Source organism: Gopherus flavomarginatus, chromosome 2 (genome assembly GCF_025201925.1).
Source record: "Gopherus flavomarginatus isolate rGopFla2 chromosome 2, rGopFla2.mat.asm, whole genome shotgun sequence".
NCBI lineage: Eukaryota > Metazoa > Chordata > Testudines > Testudinidae > Gopherus > Gopherus flavomarginatus.
This window is the reverse complement of record NC_066618.1, coordinates 206,991,394-207,012,965: the sequence shown is the minus strand read 5'-3', so window position 1 is coordinate 207,012,965 and position 21,572 is coordinate 206,991,394. Positions and strand designations below refer to the sequence as shown.

General features: G+C 40.4%; 1 protein-coding gene across 3 annotated transcripts in view; it reads right to left on the bottom strand.

Moving 5' to 3' along the window:
- The window catches only part of SPIRE1 (spire type actin nucleation factor 1), a 186,884-nt gene that overhangs the window by 29,003 nt on the left and 136,309 nt on the right, over positions 1-21,572 (bottom strand). For 2 of the 3 annotated variants that reach the window (XM_050938809.1, XM_050938811.1), the window contains exons 7-10: positions 17,510-17,596; positions 16,935-17,064; positions 13,229-13,270; positions 5,948-6,117 (exon numbers count right to left, since the gene is read on the bottom strand). In XM_050938809.1, coding sequence (XP_050794766.1) covers positions 5,948-6,117; positions 13,229-13,270; positions 16,935-17,064; positions 17,510-17,596 — 429 coding nt within the window. The remainder of the gene's footprint in view (positions 1-5,947; positions 6,118-13,228; positions 13,271-16,934; positions 17,065-17,509; positions 17,597-21,572) is intronic. The other variant, XM_050938810.1, reaches the window with a different exon arrangement.

Genomic DNA, 21,572 nt, shown 5'->3' with positions numbered 1-21,572 from the left:
TGTGCCGTTAAGGCGGCTCGCATGTTTCCGCAGCAGCGGCAATTTGGCAGCTGCTTCTATGTTTAGCTGTCCGCGGCGGCACAGCTTCTGTCTTCTGGCTGAAGACAGAAGCTGCCGCCGAATTGCCGCCACCGCAGAAACGCGCATGCAGCCCTAACAGCACACGGACTGCCCTCGCCGTCTGCGGCGGCAATTTGGCACGCTGGTTGGGGGCAAAAACAGTAGAGCTGGCCCTGGCGGCCAGCAGTGGAGGCTGCAGAGCCTAGCACAATACCCCTGCCATAGCCAGTTACAAGCGTCCAGCCCGTTGGTGTCTGGGGCCAGGTTCAGAGCCGGCTCCTTCCGAGCCATCCCCAGTGGGCCGAGCAAGGACTGTGGAGAGAGGAGCGCGGACACTCCACATGCACCAGCGCTGGGCTGCAGCTCAGTTGGGAGAGTGCCGGGGTACTGTGTAACTCAGGCAGCACCTGTAGGTGGCCAGCTGGGGCTGACTCACGGCAGCCTCGCAGAGTAACGGGTCAGCCCGGCCCAGGCGCAGCTGGAGGGAGAGGCATCCCCTTGGGCGGCCTGGGCCTGAGGGAGACAAGTGTTTCCCCTGTGTAGCTCCCCCTGGGGGCCGGGTACCACTCCCTGCCCCATTCCAGGCTGGCCCTTTCTGAAGCCGGAACGTTCCTCTCGCGGTTAGGCGTGCTGGTTGGATGAGCTGCAATGGCACCGAGTGGGTGGGGTGGTGGGTTTCTGAGAGTTTGTCGCAAGGAGCTCGATCCTGGCAGGTAAGTGGCATGCGCTGGGATCCGTGTGTTGCCCCACTAAGCACCCTGGCCGGCCTGGGAAAGCGGGGCGTGTAGCTGCAGGGGCAGCTCTAGGTCTTTTGCCACCCCAAGTACGGCAGGCAGGCTGCCTTCGGCGGCTTGCCCGCGGGAGGTCCCCGGTCCCGCGGATTCAGCAGCACACCCGCGGGAGGTCCGCCAAAGCTGTGGGACCAGCGGATCCTCCACTGGCATGCTGCCGAAGGCAACCTGCCTGCTGCCCTTGCGGCAACCAGCAGAGCGCCCCCCCATGGCTTGCCACCCCAGGCACGCGCTTGGCATGCTAGTGCCTGGAGCTGCCCCTGCGCGGGTGGCAGAAGCAGGTCGGGGCCAAGGGGAAAGTAGAGTCGTGCGCATGCTGCCCTAACAGCACACGGACTGCCCTCGCCGTCCGCGGCAGCAATTCGGCGAGCTGCTTGGGGCGGCGAAAACAGTAGAGCCGGCCTTGCCTACGGCATACTCCCTTCACTCCTTCCTGTGCCCCGCTGTGGAACTACAAGGCGTTCCACCTTGAGCTGGACAGAAAATGGGGGTGAGGAACCATGAACATTTTTGACAATTTCAAAGTCATTCTTCTCCACAGGTTTCACAAAGGAATGATTTTTAATTTATTCAAAATGCTTATGAACTTTTTTATTGAACATTTCTGTTTTTAAAATTTTTCAGTTTTTCATTCCCCTTCCTCTCTTCTTCCCTTTCTTCTCTCATCCACTTTTTATTTTTTCTGGAGGGGAGAAGAGAAGAAAAACTGCTCAGAGAAGAAGACTACATTTTTTATTTTCCAACTTCATAAAAACTTTTTTTTAAATGTTAAAAAAAATGAAAATTTCTTGTATACATTTCCAATTTTGTAAAAAAGCTATTTTGGTTGAAAAAAGTGTTCAATTTTTTTAAAAATAATTTCGTGTTTCATTTTTGAAGCCTAGAATGGATTCGGGGGCAGGTCTCAGTCAGATGCTGCCCCATCCAAACCCAAAAGGCTAGGCAGTCTAAATTACAGCAGACAGGTGTGTCAATCCTGTTCCCATTTGTATTTGTGGGAGTTTTGCCATTGAGTTCAGCGGGAGTGAAAATGAGCTCAAATTCTGCAGTTATTTGTGCTACTACTTACTTTTTCAGGGGAGCTTCTGGGGGGCAGCCATGGCAGGGGAAGTATCTGTCCAGGGACCTTACAAAATCAGGCTGAAAAAGGCACACAGCAGCAGGGGAAACAAAGGGCTTCTATAAGTATGCCTACTGCCCCTGCCTCCAGGATCATCACCTTTTTTCCCCCCAGCAAGTGGGGCTGGACCTTCAGCTACTTCTGAGGTGGGACAGAGCTTTCTCAGAACCAATATAAGAATTCAAGGGAAACTCTTTGTTTTGAATAACTTAGGAAAGAATGAGAGTGATGGCTATTTTATATTTCCCACTGTTTATAAATACTAGCTCTGCTTAGATAATACACACTCCATAATTACTATTTTAAATTTTCTCTTCGCCCTATCCTCCTCACATGCACAGAAAATGTGAATTATTCTATTGTACTGTGACTCCAAAGTGGTAAGCTTCCTTGGCAAATTAATATTAGTGAATCATATGCGGTAATTATTCACGATTCTTGAGAGGAATTTGCTTAGGCCATTGTCTGCTGTTGATTTCCAATGCAGGCAATATGAAATCTCACAAGCAGAAGTGGCATGAAATCAAAATCCTGGATCCAGACACGTTTGTACACATTTAGATCCAGTTCCAAACAAGTATAGTCTCCTATCTACTGAGAAAGGCACATCTGCTTAACAAGCACATCTTGAGAGGAGTGCCTAAATGTGTCACCACCAATATAATCAGCTAAGTGTATATATATGGCCTTGTTAGGAGATGATTTCTATAATTAAAATACCCAGGGCTTAGATTGTCACACTCTTATTCAGACATGCAGGGGAGTATGGGTCTCCTTATTCTGACTGTGACTGTAGTGGGGGGATGGGAGAGCAGGCCCTGATTCCTCATACTGATCTTTGCATGTAAATAGAGAGGGGACTCCAGACCTCCCTTCACAGCACTACCCAGCTAGATGGGGACATAATAAGCTGCCTCACAAAAAAGCTGAGGAAATTTACTCCTCCTCAGAACAAAGGAGTAGCAGGTGAAGAATTGGGAGTTGAGTCACAGTTCATTTTCTGGCCTGCGCCTGGGGCAGTGTAGCTATGTGCTACCTCCTCTTCAGAGGAGATTGTAAAGTTATAATCTGGGGACCCCCAGTGAGTAATTCTAAATAGGTTAGCTCAATTCACGCTCTGTACTGTCACAAGCATGGAAATATCTGAGTCACTCACAGACAATTAGAATACAAATCCTCATCATTTATATATGCCACAAACTTAAAAATCAGAAAACAAACATGGGGTATTTCAATATAAATAATGATCTTGCTTGGTTCTCTTTAAATTTTCCTCACAGGTTTTTTTACCCAACTTCTGTCAATCTGTAACTTCCCGCTGTTTAATTTATCTTTTTTATTTCTTTAACACTAAACACAGCACTATGCCTGAGACCTAACCAGCACTGAGCAGGATAGCATGATTATCTTGCTTGTTTCACAAGCTATTCAGTTAATTCAAATCAATATAAGATTTGTCTTTTTTGCAACATCATTGCATGGTCGATTTACTTAATTATTTGCTGAATCCTCCAGAGCATTCCCTATGTGGTATCTCAGTCTATGCTGTAATCCCAATTCATAGTCATACATTTGATTATTCCTTCCTATGAGAATCAATTTACATTTATCTTTATCTTTCTGACTTTTTTTTTACTTAGTTCATTTTTGCAAGTCAAAAATAGTGATGCGTTAGCCTAGCACTAAACTACGGAATCTCAGGTCTTTTACTGACTGCTATTACTATTTTGTTGCCCCTCAGTCTTCTTATTAACAAAGCCTCATCCACTACTATTGTATACCTATTTTACAGATCAGATAAGAGAGGTTACTTCAGGCAAAGCTATGAATAAGACCCAAATCTCATCCACTTTGTCACGCTGCCTTTCAGACTGAACATGCCCAGTTATGTGCTTGCACAACCCATAAAACTGCAGTGATGCTGTGACCCTGTAGCAGCTCTACCACATACAGAATTTTACGACTCTATTTCCTCCATACTAACAGACATTTTTTTTTTAGCATAAATGACAGAGACTCATGCTTTTACCTCCATGTACAGGTGCCGTGTTCAATCCTCACAGTTTACCCAGAACAGGGACACTGTTACACTTGGCTATGCTTTCTGTAATCTCTAGATTACACTCTGCTCCCAGAACCAGGAACAGAAACCACAAATGCTTATGCCCAACATTCTACTAGTGTAACACAAATGGCTGTATAACCCACTTGTAAATTGTGCATTGTTTTCCCCTTTATCAGCTGATTCACACAGGGGATAACAGTATACTTTCCACTACCAAGGCTCCAATAGCTGATTTGGAAGAGATATGGAGTGTGGATTTTTAGGTTCTGGGTTCAAATCCTGTAAAGGAACCACATGGGAGAATACTGTGTGTAAGAGAAAAAATAGGAGTTATTGCTGGATTATTTTGCAAAACATTATATTTAGAAGTTAATTTGGATGTTGTGTTAATATTTGTTTTATTGTTACATTTAGTGTTTGTATTTTGGTTAACGGGAGCTGTTTCTTTAAGAACAGGATGGGGAATTTAATGGAGAGCATATTTAGAGACTGAGCAGTGTGTCTGAGAGTTTGTCGATGCATCCTCTCCAGAGAGGTAAAGACTGCCTATGTAATTTCCCAATAGGTCAGAACTTGATTTCATAAATGTTATTTTCCAGACACTCTTGCAGGTATAATGTTTTTACGGCAGGTCATCAGATCTCTGCTTGAGCTGAGCTAGATTCAACATTATTTCCATCTAAAGCAGTGGTTTTCAAACTGTGGGTCACAACCCAGAACTGGGTCATAGAATGGAAGGAACTTGGTCTCAGTGGCTCTGGTCAGCACCACTGACTGGGCCATTAAAAGTCCCATCAGTGGTGCTGCCCAGCTAAGGCAGGCTATTCCCACCTGTTCCGACACTGCGCTGCGCCCCAGAAGCGGCCGGCAGCAGGTCTGACTCCTAGGCAGAAGGACCACGGTGCTTCGTGTGCTGTCCCCACCCCAAGCACCAGCTCCACACTCCCATTGGCCGAGAACTGGCCAATGGGAGTGGGGGGGAAGGAGGGGGCGCAGTGCCTGCAAGTGGGAGCCACTTGCACGCCTCCTCCTAGGAGCTGGACCTGCTGCTGGCTACTTCTTGGCTGTAGCGTGGTCTGTGTTGCCTTGCTGCGCCCCTGAACAGGAGCCACCAGAGGTAAGCTCGTGCCTCAACCCTGAGCCCCCCCAAACCCAGAGCCCTCTCCTGCACAACAAACCTCTCATCCTCACCCCACCCCAGAGCCTGTACCCCCAGCCCAGAGCCCTGACCCCCTCCCACACCTAAGCCCCCTGCCCACAGCCCCCTCTCACACCCTGAACCCCTCATTCCCGGCCCCACCCTGCAGCCCTCACCTCCGCACCCCAGCCCTGTGCCCCAGTCCTGAGCCCCTCCCACAGCCCAAATCCCTCATCCCCAGCTCCGTTGGGTTGCATCAACAATTTTCTTCAACTGGGTCCCCAGAAAAAAAGCTTGAAAACCACTGATCTAAAGGATATGTGGTTGCCCATAAATGAGATGAGTTTGGTAGGTCCCAGTTTCAGCTCCCACATCACAAACTCACCCCCACGCTTTGTGCTGAATTGAAAACTCCCTGGGGAGACTGTCTCTCACTATGTTTTTGTACAGTGCCTAGCACAACGGGGTCATAGTCACAGTTGGGGCCTTCAGAGAACGCTCCTGCATGGGGACCAAAATTGTGTTACTTGCAATACATTTACAAGACTTGCTCACATTGTAACTATCATGATTATTTAGGATGTGACTTATGATTTTTGAACTTTTTGTGGTTGGCAATGCAGTAAGCCAATCCTCAAATTGTAACTAAGAAACCCCCAGGATTAAATAGTACCTATGAAATTATTGCCCCAGTTTATTAGTTCCATGAATCACTAGAAAGACTAAATTCTGAAATTCAACTGAGGAGAAAGCATGGGCCCCTGTTGTCTTACCTCTGAATCCGAGCTATCCAGTTCAGCCAACGTAGGGGCTTTAAGGAGTCTCTTTCGCTGCATTGTCACTTGGGTAGTGCTAACGCCATTCACCTTTGCTTGTGATGTCAAGCCACCATTTACTACAGAGCTGTCTGCTAATTTTCCTGAGGCCTCTGGTGTGGATACATCTGGCAAAAGAAACAAAATGGTTGTACTTGGACCTTAGAAGGAACAGATATCATGGCAATCAACTTGTGATACCCTTCTCAGCTCTTACTACCAAGGCAGCGTGCACAGAGAAAAACCTCACTATGATAATTACATGTGTAAGGTTATTTTACTTTAGCAACATGTTGCTCAGAAAATTACAAGTCATGGTGTGTGGTACAGACATGATGTGAGAGAATGAGAGCAGTGGAAAAAATAGCAGTGCACTCTGATTTTTTTATACTTTAGCATTAAAAAAAATCCTCATTTAAAGGAGTAAACATCCTGCCACCTAATGATTTGCTACAATTAGCTAAATAATCAGAATCCAAAGAAACAGGGATGCACTGCTAAAACCAGACAGGTGGATCAGTGAATACCAAGACCATTCTACATTGAAATTATGAGTTTTGACACAAAACAAACACAAACTATTCCAGTGAAGGTGCAATTATGCTTTCTTTTCATATACTGATCAGCAATGACAATGAGTTATACATATCTTGTCTAAAATGTGCATAATCCCATGTTTATATTTTAATGCATATTAAAAATGAAAATATATGCATTTGGTCAAGTCTTGCATCATGTAACAATGGAATCATGGGACCTGATTCTATTTACTCCTACACAAATTTTACATGCGTGTAACTTCATTGAGTTCAGAAAAGGCGCTCTGGATAGTCACCAGTATGAGATCAGAATGAGGCACATATAATGTAGGCATGAGGTCTGCTGTGCCATCTAAACCTAGACAATAATCTAGCTTTCGATATTCTGGCTGGAGGGAAAAGGTGAGATTGACATGTCGGTTTTAACCCAGAAAAAAAGAGCAGAGAAAGGGTGAGGTTTCAATATGTTTAAAAATTTTCCTGTGTATTTGGAAGGGGCGGCATTTAGTGGGAATATTTACATCTCTGGTTTGCATATTTGCCTAAGCATCTAGCCTTTCTATCTATGCAGTTATATGATCCCCATCAGTGTAGTGAATGACTACCTCATAATGTATTTGTCCTCACGACACCCTTGTGAGTTAAGGAAGTATTATTCCTTACAGCATTTTACATCTAGAGAACTAAGGCAAAGAGATGCTAAGTGACTTAGCCAAGGTCACACAGGGTCTCTGTGGCAGAGCAGGGAATTAAGTCTCCCATATCCGAGGCTAGCACACTAATCACTGGATCATCCTTTTTAGTCACTTATGTAGCTGCACTGGTGTCAATAGCTACTACAGACATAGTTTATCCTGGTACAGCATAATTTGCCCTGTGGTAAATTGTCTGCATTACAGGAATTGAATAGGTGCAGCTTCACTGGTGGCTAAAATTACCTTGCGTATACAATTTATAGTAATTTGCCTGTTGTACAAGATTCTCATTTAGGTAGATTTTTACTTCAAACAATAATCTGAGTTAAATTAGTTACACATTTTTAAAGGAAATCAGGTAATGGCTAAATGTTGGAAGTAGGAAAACAAAATAGGTGGAGGGCAGAGAGTACAGTGTAATTTCTCAATAAAATTCTACCTGCAACTACAGAAGTGAGAAAAAGGGACTATCTGGATCATGGGACTACTCCAAGCCTGTGAATCTGAATACTACACTATTATTATAGCCTCCAGGTTTTCACGGCCAAGAGTCTTCCATCATAGGCCTCTGAACTTCTCCACTCTTTATTTTTATGTCTTCTAGGGTATTACTAATGGGCCTCTTGAATGGTACAATATTTTCTGGGGCTGAATGGCTTTTTTCCCCTCCTTCCTGATTTTCAAAGGGGACAACATCAGTTGTCTTCCTGATGTGGCCACTGCCCAACACAATTCCAGAAGGTTCTGCCCTCTCACCCCCATCTTGTAGTAGCAGTAGTAAAAAAAACATTCCTGCTGCCTGTGCTGCCTCTTGGGCTGACAAACCTCATGATCACTTGCATACAGTTTCTCGGGAAATCCCCTTAACTGTAGCTAGGGAAATCTTGCACATAATAGCTCATAAGAGCCAAAGAACCAGCAATAGCAGCAAGAACAGGATGGGTCTGTGCAACTTCTCTCCCCTCAAAACCCTTCTTGGGAACACAAGACAGTGATCTCACTGCCTGAAGAATGGGGAGTAGGAGAAAGGACCCGTATGTCCATAGCCTTTGGACTTGTGAGTTGGTAGGTAGTGTATGCAGGTGATTTGCATCCTACAAAAACATCCAAGTAAGGGGTGGCATCCAGATCTTGGAAAAGGGGCTCCTAGCGTCAGGGGAAGAGATGTGGAGAACTGTATATTCAGGACATACATTTTACAGGTCAATGTTTCTTTAACATGGAGGTGCCCTCTATTGTCAAAAGTATGGGACATATGAGACATCTATCATTTGTGTTGCCTATCCATACACACAAAACCTAGAAGAATTCTATTTTTAGACAGGAAGCCCACAACTGAAAGAAGTACTTAAAATGTTTAGAAGTGTTTACTGATTTACTGCAATACCCTGAAATACAAGTGAAACTTCAGGTGAATCTACTAGAACATAATATATCAAATTTGTTTTGAATAGCTCTTAAATACAACATGTCATCCATCATCCCCCTCTACTCTGAGGAAATCCAAAGGGAAAGATTTTCTGAAAAAACACACACACACACAAACTCCAAAAAACCCACACGCATAATTTGCAAAAAAAAGTTTGTGAATAAAAGGGCTGAGTTCAGTTTGCTAGGATTCACGTGGTCAGACTATTAGTTATTTGTGAACATGTGGACAACTGCTGGATAGTTGTGGAAAAAAATGTGAACGCATAAAGTTTCACAGATTTCAGCACAAACAATTTGCCCAAAAATTCTAACAGTGTTGTTTGTTACTCTCTAGTCACATCCGTTATTTTCCTGTTTAAAATGTTTCAGTAATCTAATCAGGAATCAGAAACATTGCCATGTGCTGATTAACCACACCGCTCCTAAAAAAAAAGATTGAATCATCAAGGTGGACAGCTCACAAATAACCAATAAACTGATACTTATTAGTAATGAATGCCCATGAAGAAAATCAGATTTGGTTTGCAAACAATTAGCTGAAACCAAGAGTGGACTAAATTTATAACAAAAAATACCCATAAAATATTTGAATCAGTTCTAGATCATACAAATGATTGTGAACATTTCTGAGGTGATTCAGCTGCTGCCCAGATAAGCATGTGTATCTAGGGGGTCCTGGAGTGAACATTGTATTACAACAGAAATTAAGTTTTGCCAAACAAATAGGGGCAGCAGCATCCGTTAACTGGGTTGCAAGTCACTGATTCCAAGGTAAATACTAGCTGAAGGATAAATACTTTAGGTTTCTCTTAGATTCTCTTAAGCTATCAAATATTTCAGGCCACGTGGAAACAAAAAGCTGTGAGTTTGATAACTTGACTACATAAGCCATATTTTGTTAATTCCTTTTGTGTTGCTACTTTTATGTCTGTGACTAGTCTCTAAGGTATGTGTGTGTGTGTGTGTGTGTGAGAGAGAGCGAAAGACCAAAAAAACTAGGATAAATTGAAATTTGTTTTTATTTACATGTAAGACTACTACTTCTCTTATGAAACAGGGAATTAAGTAGATCACAGATTATATGTTAACTAACCATATGGTGTTTCTGTCCTAAACAGCTTTCATTGACACATGATGGGAACAGAAAACTGGACCTGGTTTCTACTGTAAAATATGCTCCTTTGCCTTAACATTTTTACAGCATGTTAAACTGAAGGCAGAAAAGAAAATGGATTCTCCGGATTAATATAGGTTTGTCCTACATTAGTTACATTGTGAGAATACTGGGAAAAGACTACATGATGAGTAATTGTAGCACAAAGATATGCTCTTCATTATGATAGATGACTTGCATATTTAATTCAGACAAGAAAACTAATTAATCAGTATACTGAAAAAATTATTTTTCTAGGTGTGGGTACCAAGCTCATTACCAGGGTAACTAACCTAACAGATTATCTGCCTTTCCTGAGCATTTTCCTGACATTCAAATGATGTGTGATTCTGCTCAACATCTCTGAGATTTGGGCTTATGAAGAACCACCCCTACTGGAGCCTGGGCACAGCAGCTTTGGAAAACAATGAAAGCATTAACTTTGTAGATATGAAAAACAGCAGTTTCTGCAGCAGTTATTTCATTTTTTGTGTGTTCGATTTAGAAGACAAAATAGGTTGTATATTTATGGTCAGATGCTCCTGTCTTTTGAGCCATATTCAACACAGTCGGTCGAGGGAAGCAAAAGTGGCTTTACGCTATCTTTAAGACTGCTGTGACTTACATCCAGCTACCAATGGCTCTATTCTGCCAGCTGGGAATACGAAAGTCTTGTGCACATCATATTTCCCCTAGAAATGTTCCCTGTGCCAATGGCTGAGAAGAGTGGCACATACCAGCCACAGTGGCTCAACACCCTCAAGTTTCCCTAACACAAGGGGAATCCTTCACTACTCGGCTAAGCCAGCTTTACAGCTACTTTGGAACACGAGAACAGCACAAAGCTGATGTAGCAGGGCCAAGAACATTTCATTTAGCATGAAAAATTGAGAGGAAGGTTCTGCTTTTTAGTGAGAGTTTATTTTTTTATGAGATCTCTTCAGCTGGGCAGACAGCAATGAAAACAAACACCAAGAAAAAATGTGAAAATAATAATTACAAAATGGAAGCAAATTAAAGAAAAAAGCAAAAGTATCAACAAAGCAACAAAATTAAACAAAACCATTTGTCTGCTTTTTATTTACATCCCAAACTAAATAATTTTGTGTTGTCTGATCTGTTGTCTCACTTCTCCTTGTGAGAACGTTTTCATCACCCCTGAATTTGCTTCCAAACGTCATGTATAGGATCATTCAGATAACAAAGCAGTATCACATCTCTGTGTGAATCACATGAGTGTTAAAGCACATTTAGCAAATGGATAAAGAAAACAGGAAGAGTTCTTCAGTGATTAGTCAGAAAGATCAAATCCAAGGCATAGTTTAGTATTGTAGGTTGCTATGAAGTAGTTTGTATTTAACAAAGATGTTATGATAATCAATTAATAAAGGATGGTTAAGCAAAATCATTTTGGATTTAACTAAGTAGGAACATGTCTCAGATCCATGACTGAACAGGAATCCTGAAAAGAGCAAGTTAACTGAAGACAAGAAGAGAATAAGGAAAGAGACACATGTAAAAGGGATAGTGCTGGATATCCTCCCTGTTATGCTGATCAGTAGAGGTACTCTTGCCATGTTCTGTTCTACTCTCCTGCACTATCAGCTCATTCAGCTTTATTTGGAAGTAACAGAAGAGTTGAAAAATAAAAGTTTTGACCGCTTACACTAGTATCTGACCTTACGTGCAAGGAATTTCCAGATCTTAAAAGGACACAGCGTGGCACCTAACATGAGCACTGGCTAGGGGAACATTTTGCCACCATTAGACATGTTATAATACACCATATTAGATGCTCATTCTAAACTCTGCTGCTGGGATTACCAAATTGTTATGCTTCTTTACATCATGGTAATAAACCATTCAAATATGGTCTTTCTAGATGATAAATAGGAAAACATTGGGCCATATTACCTCCTCCTACTGAAAAACCCATGGGAATGAATTGGAGATATGGGGGTGAAGGAGGAGAACTTTGTGAGAGTCCCAGGTTATTCCTTGTGTATGATGGCAAATGAGGAATAAAGAAGGTTTCGCCTCCCCACAGAATGAGGGGATGGATTTTACTCGGAACCTGCTTGTCTTAGGTATCTACTGGAGGAACAGGATCATTCATGTGTAGGTCCCATAACTGCACCAGCTCTGAGTTATGCCTTCCTAGTTGCATGGAAAAGATAAGATCTGAGTGTAGAGATTCTCCTCAGTGCATAGGCCTCAGGGGCTGATGTGGCACATTGGTATGAAGTAAGAAGGAATCTAAATGATTGTGAATGAGGGCGTTTGGCTTCACACCTCCGAGCACACTCCTCTGAGAGTGTTCAGGAGTACTGCAGGCACATTGCAGTCTGTTATTGCTTATACCCTTCCTATAAAATAAAAGGCACTAGAGAAATCTAGCCATCTATTAGGTTCCCATCCCAGCTGTAGGCAGAATACTACAGCAGAGATGGGACCCTTCACTACGTAGAAGGTAGTTTTCCTTCTCGGGGAGTCAGTCTCAGCGATAAGTCTGCATCCTCATTAAAACTTTAAATGCTTCACTAATGATCACTGAGATTTCCTCCTCAAACAGAGGGAATTCACAGAGAATTAGACAGAAGAACATGGGTACATTCAAAATTAATAAAAAATTCCAAGATGGTGGCCTAGGAGTGAGTTCCCCATGAATTTGTTAGAAGCTTTGCACTCTTCTTTTACATTTTAATGCTGCAAAGCTTATTGGAGCGAGCATGTATAACTAACAAAGACTGCAAGCCTTCCAACATAGCTAAGTCACTTGTTCTTCATACGAGTTCCACAGTGCACTGACAAATGAGATTAAGTTATACACACACACACACAATATAGATATATACATAGGAGTTTCTCTGCGCAATGTGTGTGTACGTGAAATGTTAATTTAAAAAATTTCAATGAATGATTTAACAGTTTTTGAATAATCTCAAGAAATAAAATATTGCAGAAGATGGTCAAGTCAAAAAGTGATGCCCTAGACATTTGAGTTTAACACACTACAGTACTTATATTTATTGGTCAAACCAATACTAAAAGACTAAAAGATTTAGCTTAAAAGTAAAGCTTCAGAGGAAAGGGTTGATTTAGGTAATAATAAAATCAGACTTTAAGGTGAACTAGTGTACCAAGCCCTTTCCTAGGGTTTAGGGCTAGCGGTGGACCACCTTATTCTTCACAAAATTCAATTACAGGTGAAATATAGTAGTTCCTCATATGTGTATATCCCTATTTGGTAGCAGAACTACAGATTTAAATAGGAAATCTAGCTGAATCTTTCCTTTCACTGACCATGGCTTAGAAGAATCCCTTCATGTTTTTTTCTTACATGAGGGTTAAACAAACAAATGGATGGAACAAATTTCACAGTAAACACAATAACCACGTCAGGTGTTAAAGCACCTTTTACCTGACAGGTCAAAACTGTAAGACATGCTAAGTGGCCGCATTGCTGAAAAAGGAAACAAAAACAACAAAAAGAAAACAATTCAGCTATTAGGAAGGCAAAGGGGTAACAAAAAGAAAAGATTAGGTCCACTTAAGATATTTTGGATTCTGATGCCCAGGCTAATATAAATCCAAAATGCATCTAAAACATGTTTTTTCTTTACTATGGTAACACTGGAGGTGTAAACACTATAATAGCATCACTGGCACTTGCAAATACAGTACGTGTAAAAAGATATTTTAAAAGATAGATCTGTAGAACACTGGTTTTGGAATACAATAAAACCAGAGGCTAACACAAGAGATAAGCATCTTGAAAAACAGAAAGTAAGGTTTTCACTTAAAATAACATTTATGAAAGAAAAATTATAGCTGACAGAGAACAAAATTAAAAAGTACAGAACCACATTTCACACAAATTTCAGTGAACTGAAACAAAGATTCTTACATTTTTGGAAGCTTAATCTCCCATGATAATAACTAATTAAGAGAGACATTCCAAACACAATCAACATTTGTTATCTTTATGGGAAAAAAAAAATCTGACAGTGTGTGTGGCTGAATCCTATGCCTGGTTCAAAGTTGCCCCTGTTCTGGTTTTCCTCAGTCTTCAAAATGGATCTAGTATCCTGCTGTCTTCTTTTCAGCCCTCTGAACAGTTTGTTCCCATTTGCAGGACAATAAGCAGTCAAAGATTAACTGGGTCTGGAAAGTTTATTTAACTAATATCCCTGTCCCATATATGTATTTATTATTAAACATTTATAGGTGAATTTTATCACTCATGAAAATGAGAGACATGGCTACAAGCAACTGCTGTGGCACAGCTGTTCATTTCAGCTTGGTCAATGCACCTCATTTCTGACAGTGCCTGGACCAATCCTGAACATAAACTGCCAATTGTGTTAAAATTGGTTCACGTTTCAAAAATATCCAATGTCTAGTAGGGATTAGGATAACGTCAGATTCATTCTTACTTGAGACGACTTTAGCAGGTCAATCCCAACAGTAAGAATAAACACAAGGTGGAGAGGGAACTTACTGGATATACAAAATATCTTTATCTATTTGCCTGAATGCTGATTTGCCAGCCTGTACAATGTGCAAGCTTGTATGAATGATCCAGCAGCCACACACCTCCTTACGCTATGTGTTTAGAAAAGGTTGCATAGGGATAAGCCTTGTAAATGGGAATCAGTTACGGTTATGTACAGCAGGTGTCTGACCCAGAACCAAACCTGGGAGAAGAGGTACTTTCCTTTAGAGCAAGAATGGACAATATAAGCCAGAGGCAACAGCAGTTGAAAAAAGAATGGCTAAATATATTAAAATCTCTGTTAAATTACAGCCAGATTTTAAATCCCCCCCCTTATGGCACACCCCTCACTCCTCCTCCTAATGAAATACAGAAGGGAAAAACTGGTTTTCTTCAAGGATACCTTAGCTCTACTTGTTCATACCAGGAAATAAACCCTTTCAACTAAAGGAGATAAACCTTCTATGCTTCTCTTTTTCTTCTATTTTATTCAGACGTCTTATGAGCCTATCAGACACTTACTCATACTGGTCACTCCTCTGTTGCAAATTTCTCTCTGTGTAATTGGTTATTCACAATATGATTACCAAGATTACCATATTCCAAATAAGGTTTCTCTATGCTTTACATAACAGAATAACTCCTGCATATGTATAATATACTCTATGCTTTCATTGATACGCTCCAAAACTTCATTTATTTTCACTGTTGTCAGCTATGTCTGTCCAGATGGTTTAAATGTATTATCCACAATCATTTCCACATCTTTCTCCCATCTGTGTTCTATGTTGGGCTTCCATTTAGATTTAAAATCCTTAAGCCTTATTACCTTACATTTTCACTACACTAAATTACATGCAATACTTATCTATCTGTAAGCCAGGACTATTTATAGCTTTCTGAATGTGGCTGATCTTTTCCCATCCCCAAATCTACCAAAAAGATATAAATTTTGCTCTGAAATTTTTTTTGATGTTTCAGACAACAAATCTATTGTGTCAGTTTCAATACGGAAAAAAAAAGCTAATGTACTTCTAACACAAGAAGCAATACTTTTGAATGAGTCACAAAATATTTTTTTACTTTCTTCAAGCTAATGACAATTAGGTGTTTCCACTAGTGCTCGAGAGAAATTTTTTTTAGTTTACTGTAGTCTGTATAATAAACTCATGAATTCCCCATTCATACCTAAACAAGCTCTAATATTCTATTTTTCGAGCCACATAGCTGAGTGGTGAAAAATCTGACCAGGCTGAAAGAGGACTACCACAAGTTTTAGTCCTGCCTTCAGCGCATGGGACTGGACCTGAAGACCTTTCGTGATCCCTTCTAGTTCTATGATTCTAAGAGAGTTCCCAAATGGAGAACATATTGTATATTAAAGCTGAATTTTTATATACTTAAGTAAAGAAAAGGAATCCAGTCGAGATTCTGCCGAACTTCCACAGTCTTTCATATAAAAAAAGGGTCTGAGCAGGTAAAAAGAAACCAATAGCTGTGGCAGCCATAAATCAAGTCCACAGGAGGCTCCAGATGGTCTGCAAAACAGTCTTCAGAACACTCTACTGCTAAAAAGCATCCAAGTGCCACACAAACACTCCCTCCAAAATTGGCTGAAATAAGAGTGGTAACAATTTTCCCCTACAGACAACGAATAAATACAACCCACTTGAGTTTGGACCACTGCCTTTGAATAAATTCGCCAGGCATAAATATCCTGCCAAGCAGAACAACAGAGAATACAAGTGTATGTTGTTTTTTTTTGCCTCTTCAGCCACAAGACGTCACTCTTTCTCTGCATAAATCCAGTTAACAAAGCTTCTCTGTGACAATTAAATACTTTACACTTAAAGAAGGAAAATGGAAGTAACAGTTTGGAATATTTGCAACATCTTTTGCTTTAGTTCAATGGTTCTGAGGCATAAAGTGGCAACTTGTGAAAAATGTCACACTTACAGAATTTTACAATAAGCAACTGATTGTTTCATATACACTTCAGAAACAAACTGCTTTGCAATATAGATCGGAATCAGTCACTTACTGAAATATGTATGAACGCTTATAGGGGCTTCATAACTTATACAATGAAGCAAAGAGTTACATCCAAAAATGACTGCAATGCTCTCAGCTCAAAAGTTCAGGAAAACTTAAACACAGATAATCCATAAAGGACCATGAGATTAATGGAGCTTAAAGCAGGAAACAAAAGAATAAAATGAATTTAAAAACATCTCTGTGTAACACTTTATATTGCATATTAGGGAAACAAACCTCCATTCCCGTCCATGAGACGATCTAATGTAACTCCCTCTGCACAATAATCAACATTATGTCACTTAAAATCTCCTAATTATGACATCAGAAACCTGACACAATCAGTCTAAATCACACATCTTTTATTTTTAAAACAAGAAAATAATAATTTCAAGGTACTAAATTCTTCTATTCCTGAAGTTACAAGAAAGAGTGCATAGCACTAAGAGAGCCTGCAGGCTCTACCCTCTTTTGAAAAGGTAAGGGTTATTTTATTCTCCATTTTAATTGAGCTCAGTGCAGACATTGCCAATATCCTTATGTGGGGCAGTTTTGTGAAGTACTGCTGCTCAAAACTAGTATAAGCAAAAGTACTCACCTAGCCTGCTACGCCTGATCTCATCGGGTGAGACAGGGCGCAGCTTTCTTTCTGCCTTGATTTCCTCCAGTATCCTTTCATGGAGGCTGCGTGGCCGTGGTGGGGTTGGTTTCAGTTTTCTTGCAGAGGCCTTGGTTATAAAAAGAATGAATATTCATTCTAAGCATTATTCCTGGAAAGTGATTTCACAAGGATTCTTTAAAATAGCAGATTATTCTGAAGTGATTTTACTTTCATTCACTTACAAACACAGTTGAGTACATTCCTCACAGAGATTTTTTTAACAAGAATATTGGAAGTATAATTTTATAAGCAGATAAGACCAACGCAAATTCACAAAGGTATTGGATAACTGCTAAAGATAAGTGTTAAGGTTTCAGGATTTTACAATGATCTTCCTACACAGACCAGAAACATTAAACTGCTCTTATGTGAAACACACAAGAATAAATGCACAGCATACAAACAACAGATATAATCCGTACTACTACACCATTTTAAAAGAAAACACTAAAACACAAACACATTGAAAAAAGCCAGCCTTTCACTGTGAAAAAACATACTGGATTACATACAGGATTTAATGGGGGCCGTGATCGGATGAAATCCAGGATTTTTTCATGGGCACTCTTTTTTAATCGAGGTGGAATATCCCCATTGACCTGAAAGAAAGAAAATGAAATGAGTATTTTTATATTTTCTATTCACATTTTTGCAGTGTAATGAGATCATAATATCCTGAGGAAACCTGTAGAGTTTCACACTTACAATTAAATATATCCTAAAACTGTCATCAGTCTCAAAGAGAGGAATAATCTGTATGCAATAAATAGACAAGAAATGCTGCAGATAAGAGCATCTTGGTTTTACAAATGGAAAATGAGTGCAGATGTACAGACGGAGAATAAGTGCAAGCGCAATAATATTAATTAATAAAATTTAGGATTAATCTTTGATGCAATCAGACATCAGAGCTTCCAGTATGTTTGTGGGAGAACACTGGGTTCGTTACTAGGGAAATTTGTCAATACCGCTCTTTGGAGGACAGTGTGCCAACAGGCCTCAAATGAACAAGTGCTAGAGCCGCAGCTAGGAAAGCAACTCAGGAGCCTGGCAAAACCATTAACTCTTATACTGCCTCTAATATTCTTCTTTCAGGGAAGGCTACTAAGAGGGTCATAATGAGGCAACTTGGGCATTATTGAAGGGCCTGAGATTTCCTTGACCTCTTTTCAGCCTTGTTTCAGACTGGGTACAAGCGCACACACTGTGCTAGTCCCATTGACTGATGATCTGCTTCTGGCAATGGAAAAAGATCAACTGTCCATTCTCATTCTTTCAGATCTAGCAACTGCTATCAACCACAAAGCCCATGTCAGCACACCCTGCCAGGAGTGGCTGCGTTCTGAATTTCCTGGCCTTAGGTCACCTTACAAAGGTTATCAATTTACTCAAGCTTTAAAAATATTTTGAAGTATAAATGGAGCTTGGAAGAGAACTACAGAGTTTGATAGCATATCTAAAATTAATACTTAGTAAAACTAAGCCAGCAAAAAGTATATCCTGCAAAAAGAAAAGGAAAAAAGAGAAATGTCTCTGTGTATGTAAGTGTTTTTCTTGTCTTCAGAGCTACAACATAATTTCTTTCAGATGTCTCAATTTGGAGATAAGGAGAAACATATACTACGCATTGCAGAGAAAAACTCTCAGTAATATATTGTAGATACAGAATATATAATAAAGCAGCTGCTCTCATGCAAGTTGCAACTTGCAGAGCGTGCTCCAGCAAAAGATTGAAGCAGTTTGGCGGGTGGGAGGGACTCAATGGCCAGTCTGAGGCAAATGAATGCAGCAGTGACCTTTTTCTGACTGCATTCTGTGCCTATTCCGTGAAATTCTCTGCTTTACCTATGTCACTCCATGAAGTTCCTAAAAAACAAACAAATAAATATATAAAATTCCATGATTTTCACAAGGCCTGATTTATTAGTCAGCCAGAACACAGTATTCAGAGAAATGGGTTAAAATAACAGACGGACTACATGGTGCGTGTATCATATTGAAACTAAGATTCTCCCATTCCTGGGACAAGAGAGAGGCAGACAGCCTCTGCAGCAGTCTCTCAATATGTCTTCGTAAGAGACTCGTTGCCAGCTGCTGCAGCCTGCTTATCCCCTCCTTCCTTTAAAAACTGATAGTTCAGGGTCATTAACAGTTTAGGGTCTCTTTGTTCCTTGTTCAGGCATGGAGAAAAAGTCTGATGCTTGGCTACAGCCAGGCAGGGGAGCATTTCCCAGTTAATAGTTCCTCCACCATTCCTTTAAACAGCCTTGGTATTTTCACTGGTGTATCTTTTCTCTATTGCAGTTCGATTTCCTGTTTGATTCCTCCTAATAGCTTCCTTTGATTTAATTTTCTGCAATCAGGCGGAATATCAAGAAGGTAAACTAAGGTGCATATATTATTGATAGAAACACAGAACTCTCCGACATCCTCCATATTCACCAAAAACATTAAAGAAGAAAATATTTCAATTACATGGTTTTTACTGACATTTTAAGATGGGGAGACTTTTTTAAAGCAATTATGTTTTCCTCCTTCTTTTTAGAAGAATTGATAGATTTCATAGGCCTGCATAGTTCACATGATTGGTAGTGAGATATGAAGTCTTCTTCCTCCAGGTCACTGGTTCAAGCATTGTCCAAGTTAGTAGTGATTGAAAGTTGTTAACATTTGACAGCTGTTTGGTGAGCTGGTGATCTCAGTCCAGTCCCAACGGGACAGTTGTCTATATCACAATATAAAATAAATAATAAACAACTTTGCAGCTCTATAGTACTTTTGACCTGAGGATCTCAAAGTGCTTTACTCCCTGAATTAACCTTCATATCACCCCTATACAATCAATAAGTACATCACTACCTTGATATAACGCCACCCGATATAACATGAATTTGGATATAACGCAGTAAAGCAGTACTCCAGGGGAGCGGGGCCGTGCATTCCGGTGGATCAAAGCAAGTTCAGTGTAATGCGGTTTCACCTATAACGCGGTAAGATTTTTGGCTCCCAAGGACAGCGTTATATTGAGGTAGAGGTGTATTTGAATCCCTATTTAACTACTGGGAAAGCTGAAGCACCTAATTTGCCCAACTGATTCCCACAAGGTCACAAAGGAAGTGTATGGCAGAGTAACTGGTATTATCAACAGCCTCAGTAGAAATTCCAAGGACTTATGGTCAAAGCTGAGACTCTGCACACTATGGAAAAGCTTTCATTGCCACTGTAAATGCTGTATTTTTTTCTGTAGTCAAACTAACTTCTGTTTCCAAAATGGACACTCTTTCACAAGCATTATTTATTAAAAAGTGATTACAGGAACTGGTGGCTATGAATGCCCTTACAGAAATAAAAGTCTTGGCTATGGATTAAATAGAATAGGTCAGATATGCACAGTATGAGCATATCTGTGCCACTGAGCCAGGCACAGAAAAAAAGTGATTCTGCTCAGATACCAGACTGGAATCAACCACATACTGACGTTTAACCAAACTATCTCAAAGCACTGTCAAAAATATTCCAAATGTTTCTTTTGTAAAAATCAAAATGAAAGAAAAATGCTTACATTTAAAATTCTGAAGAATTTTGTATAAGAGTACATTAAAACTAGTAACATTACCGATTAGAAAAATTGTGGCCTGAGTGTATAAGATCTACCAGAAATGTAAATAACCACATAGCAAAAGCACAGTGAGAAGAAAACACAGTCAAGAAGGCTTCCCACACTTGCTTTCAGCCCACCGCTTTCACATTCAAAAAACAAATGTCATTTGCAGATAAACAGGTTGGCTGCAAATGGCAAGTCTAATTTTGAATGATTATGATACTAAATATCTTGTATTTATAACATGCCTTTGATCCCAAGTGATTGAAAAGCACATTACAAATGACATTCAAAAGAATTGCTCTCCTCACCACTGAAATACCATACCAAGCAACACTTTAGAAAAAGCAAAGTAGAACAATGTATCCAACTGACAATGCAGTAATCAATTGATACTATGTTTTGTATGATCTGGAAAATTTCAGCTAAAATGAAATTGACCACCGGTAAGGTATGCTACATCATTTCTAAAACAGCCATTCTAGCACTCACATAAAAACATATGCACCATGAGAAATACCTACTGTGAAATGCTATACACAAATACTAAAGTAAAGTACAAGTGCACTGGACAGAGAGCTCTGAAAAGTTTACATTTCATCATCTTCTCCTTGTTACTTGCATTATTAATGCAGTATATTCTTTCTGTAAATACAATTAAGCCACAAGATTGTATACATATTTTTGGTGTGTATGCATTATAGGTGACTCAGGCATCAATAAGTATAGTTAAGACTGCCTGAAACTTTCCATTGTAAGACTCCGTATTCAGACTCCCCTTGTGCATATGCATTATGATAGTATGTGATCATGTAGTTAAAGACTATTTTTTTCCCCACAGGACCCCTGCTCTCTGAGTACATAAGAAGGACAGTGCTCTGGGGAGGATTCAGGATTGTACTGTGAAGGCGGCTGTTGTCTCTGTGCTGCCCCATTTACTAAGGTGGTCAGATGTGGGTAAAGGAGGCAGGAAC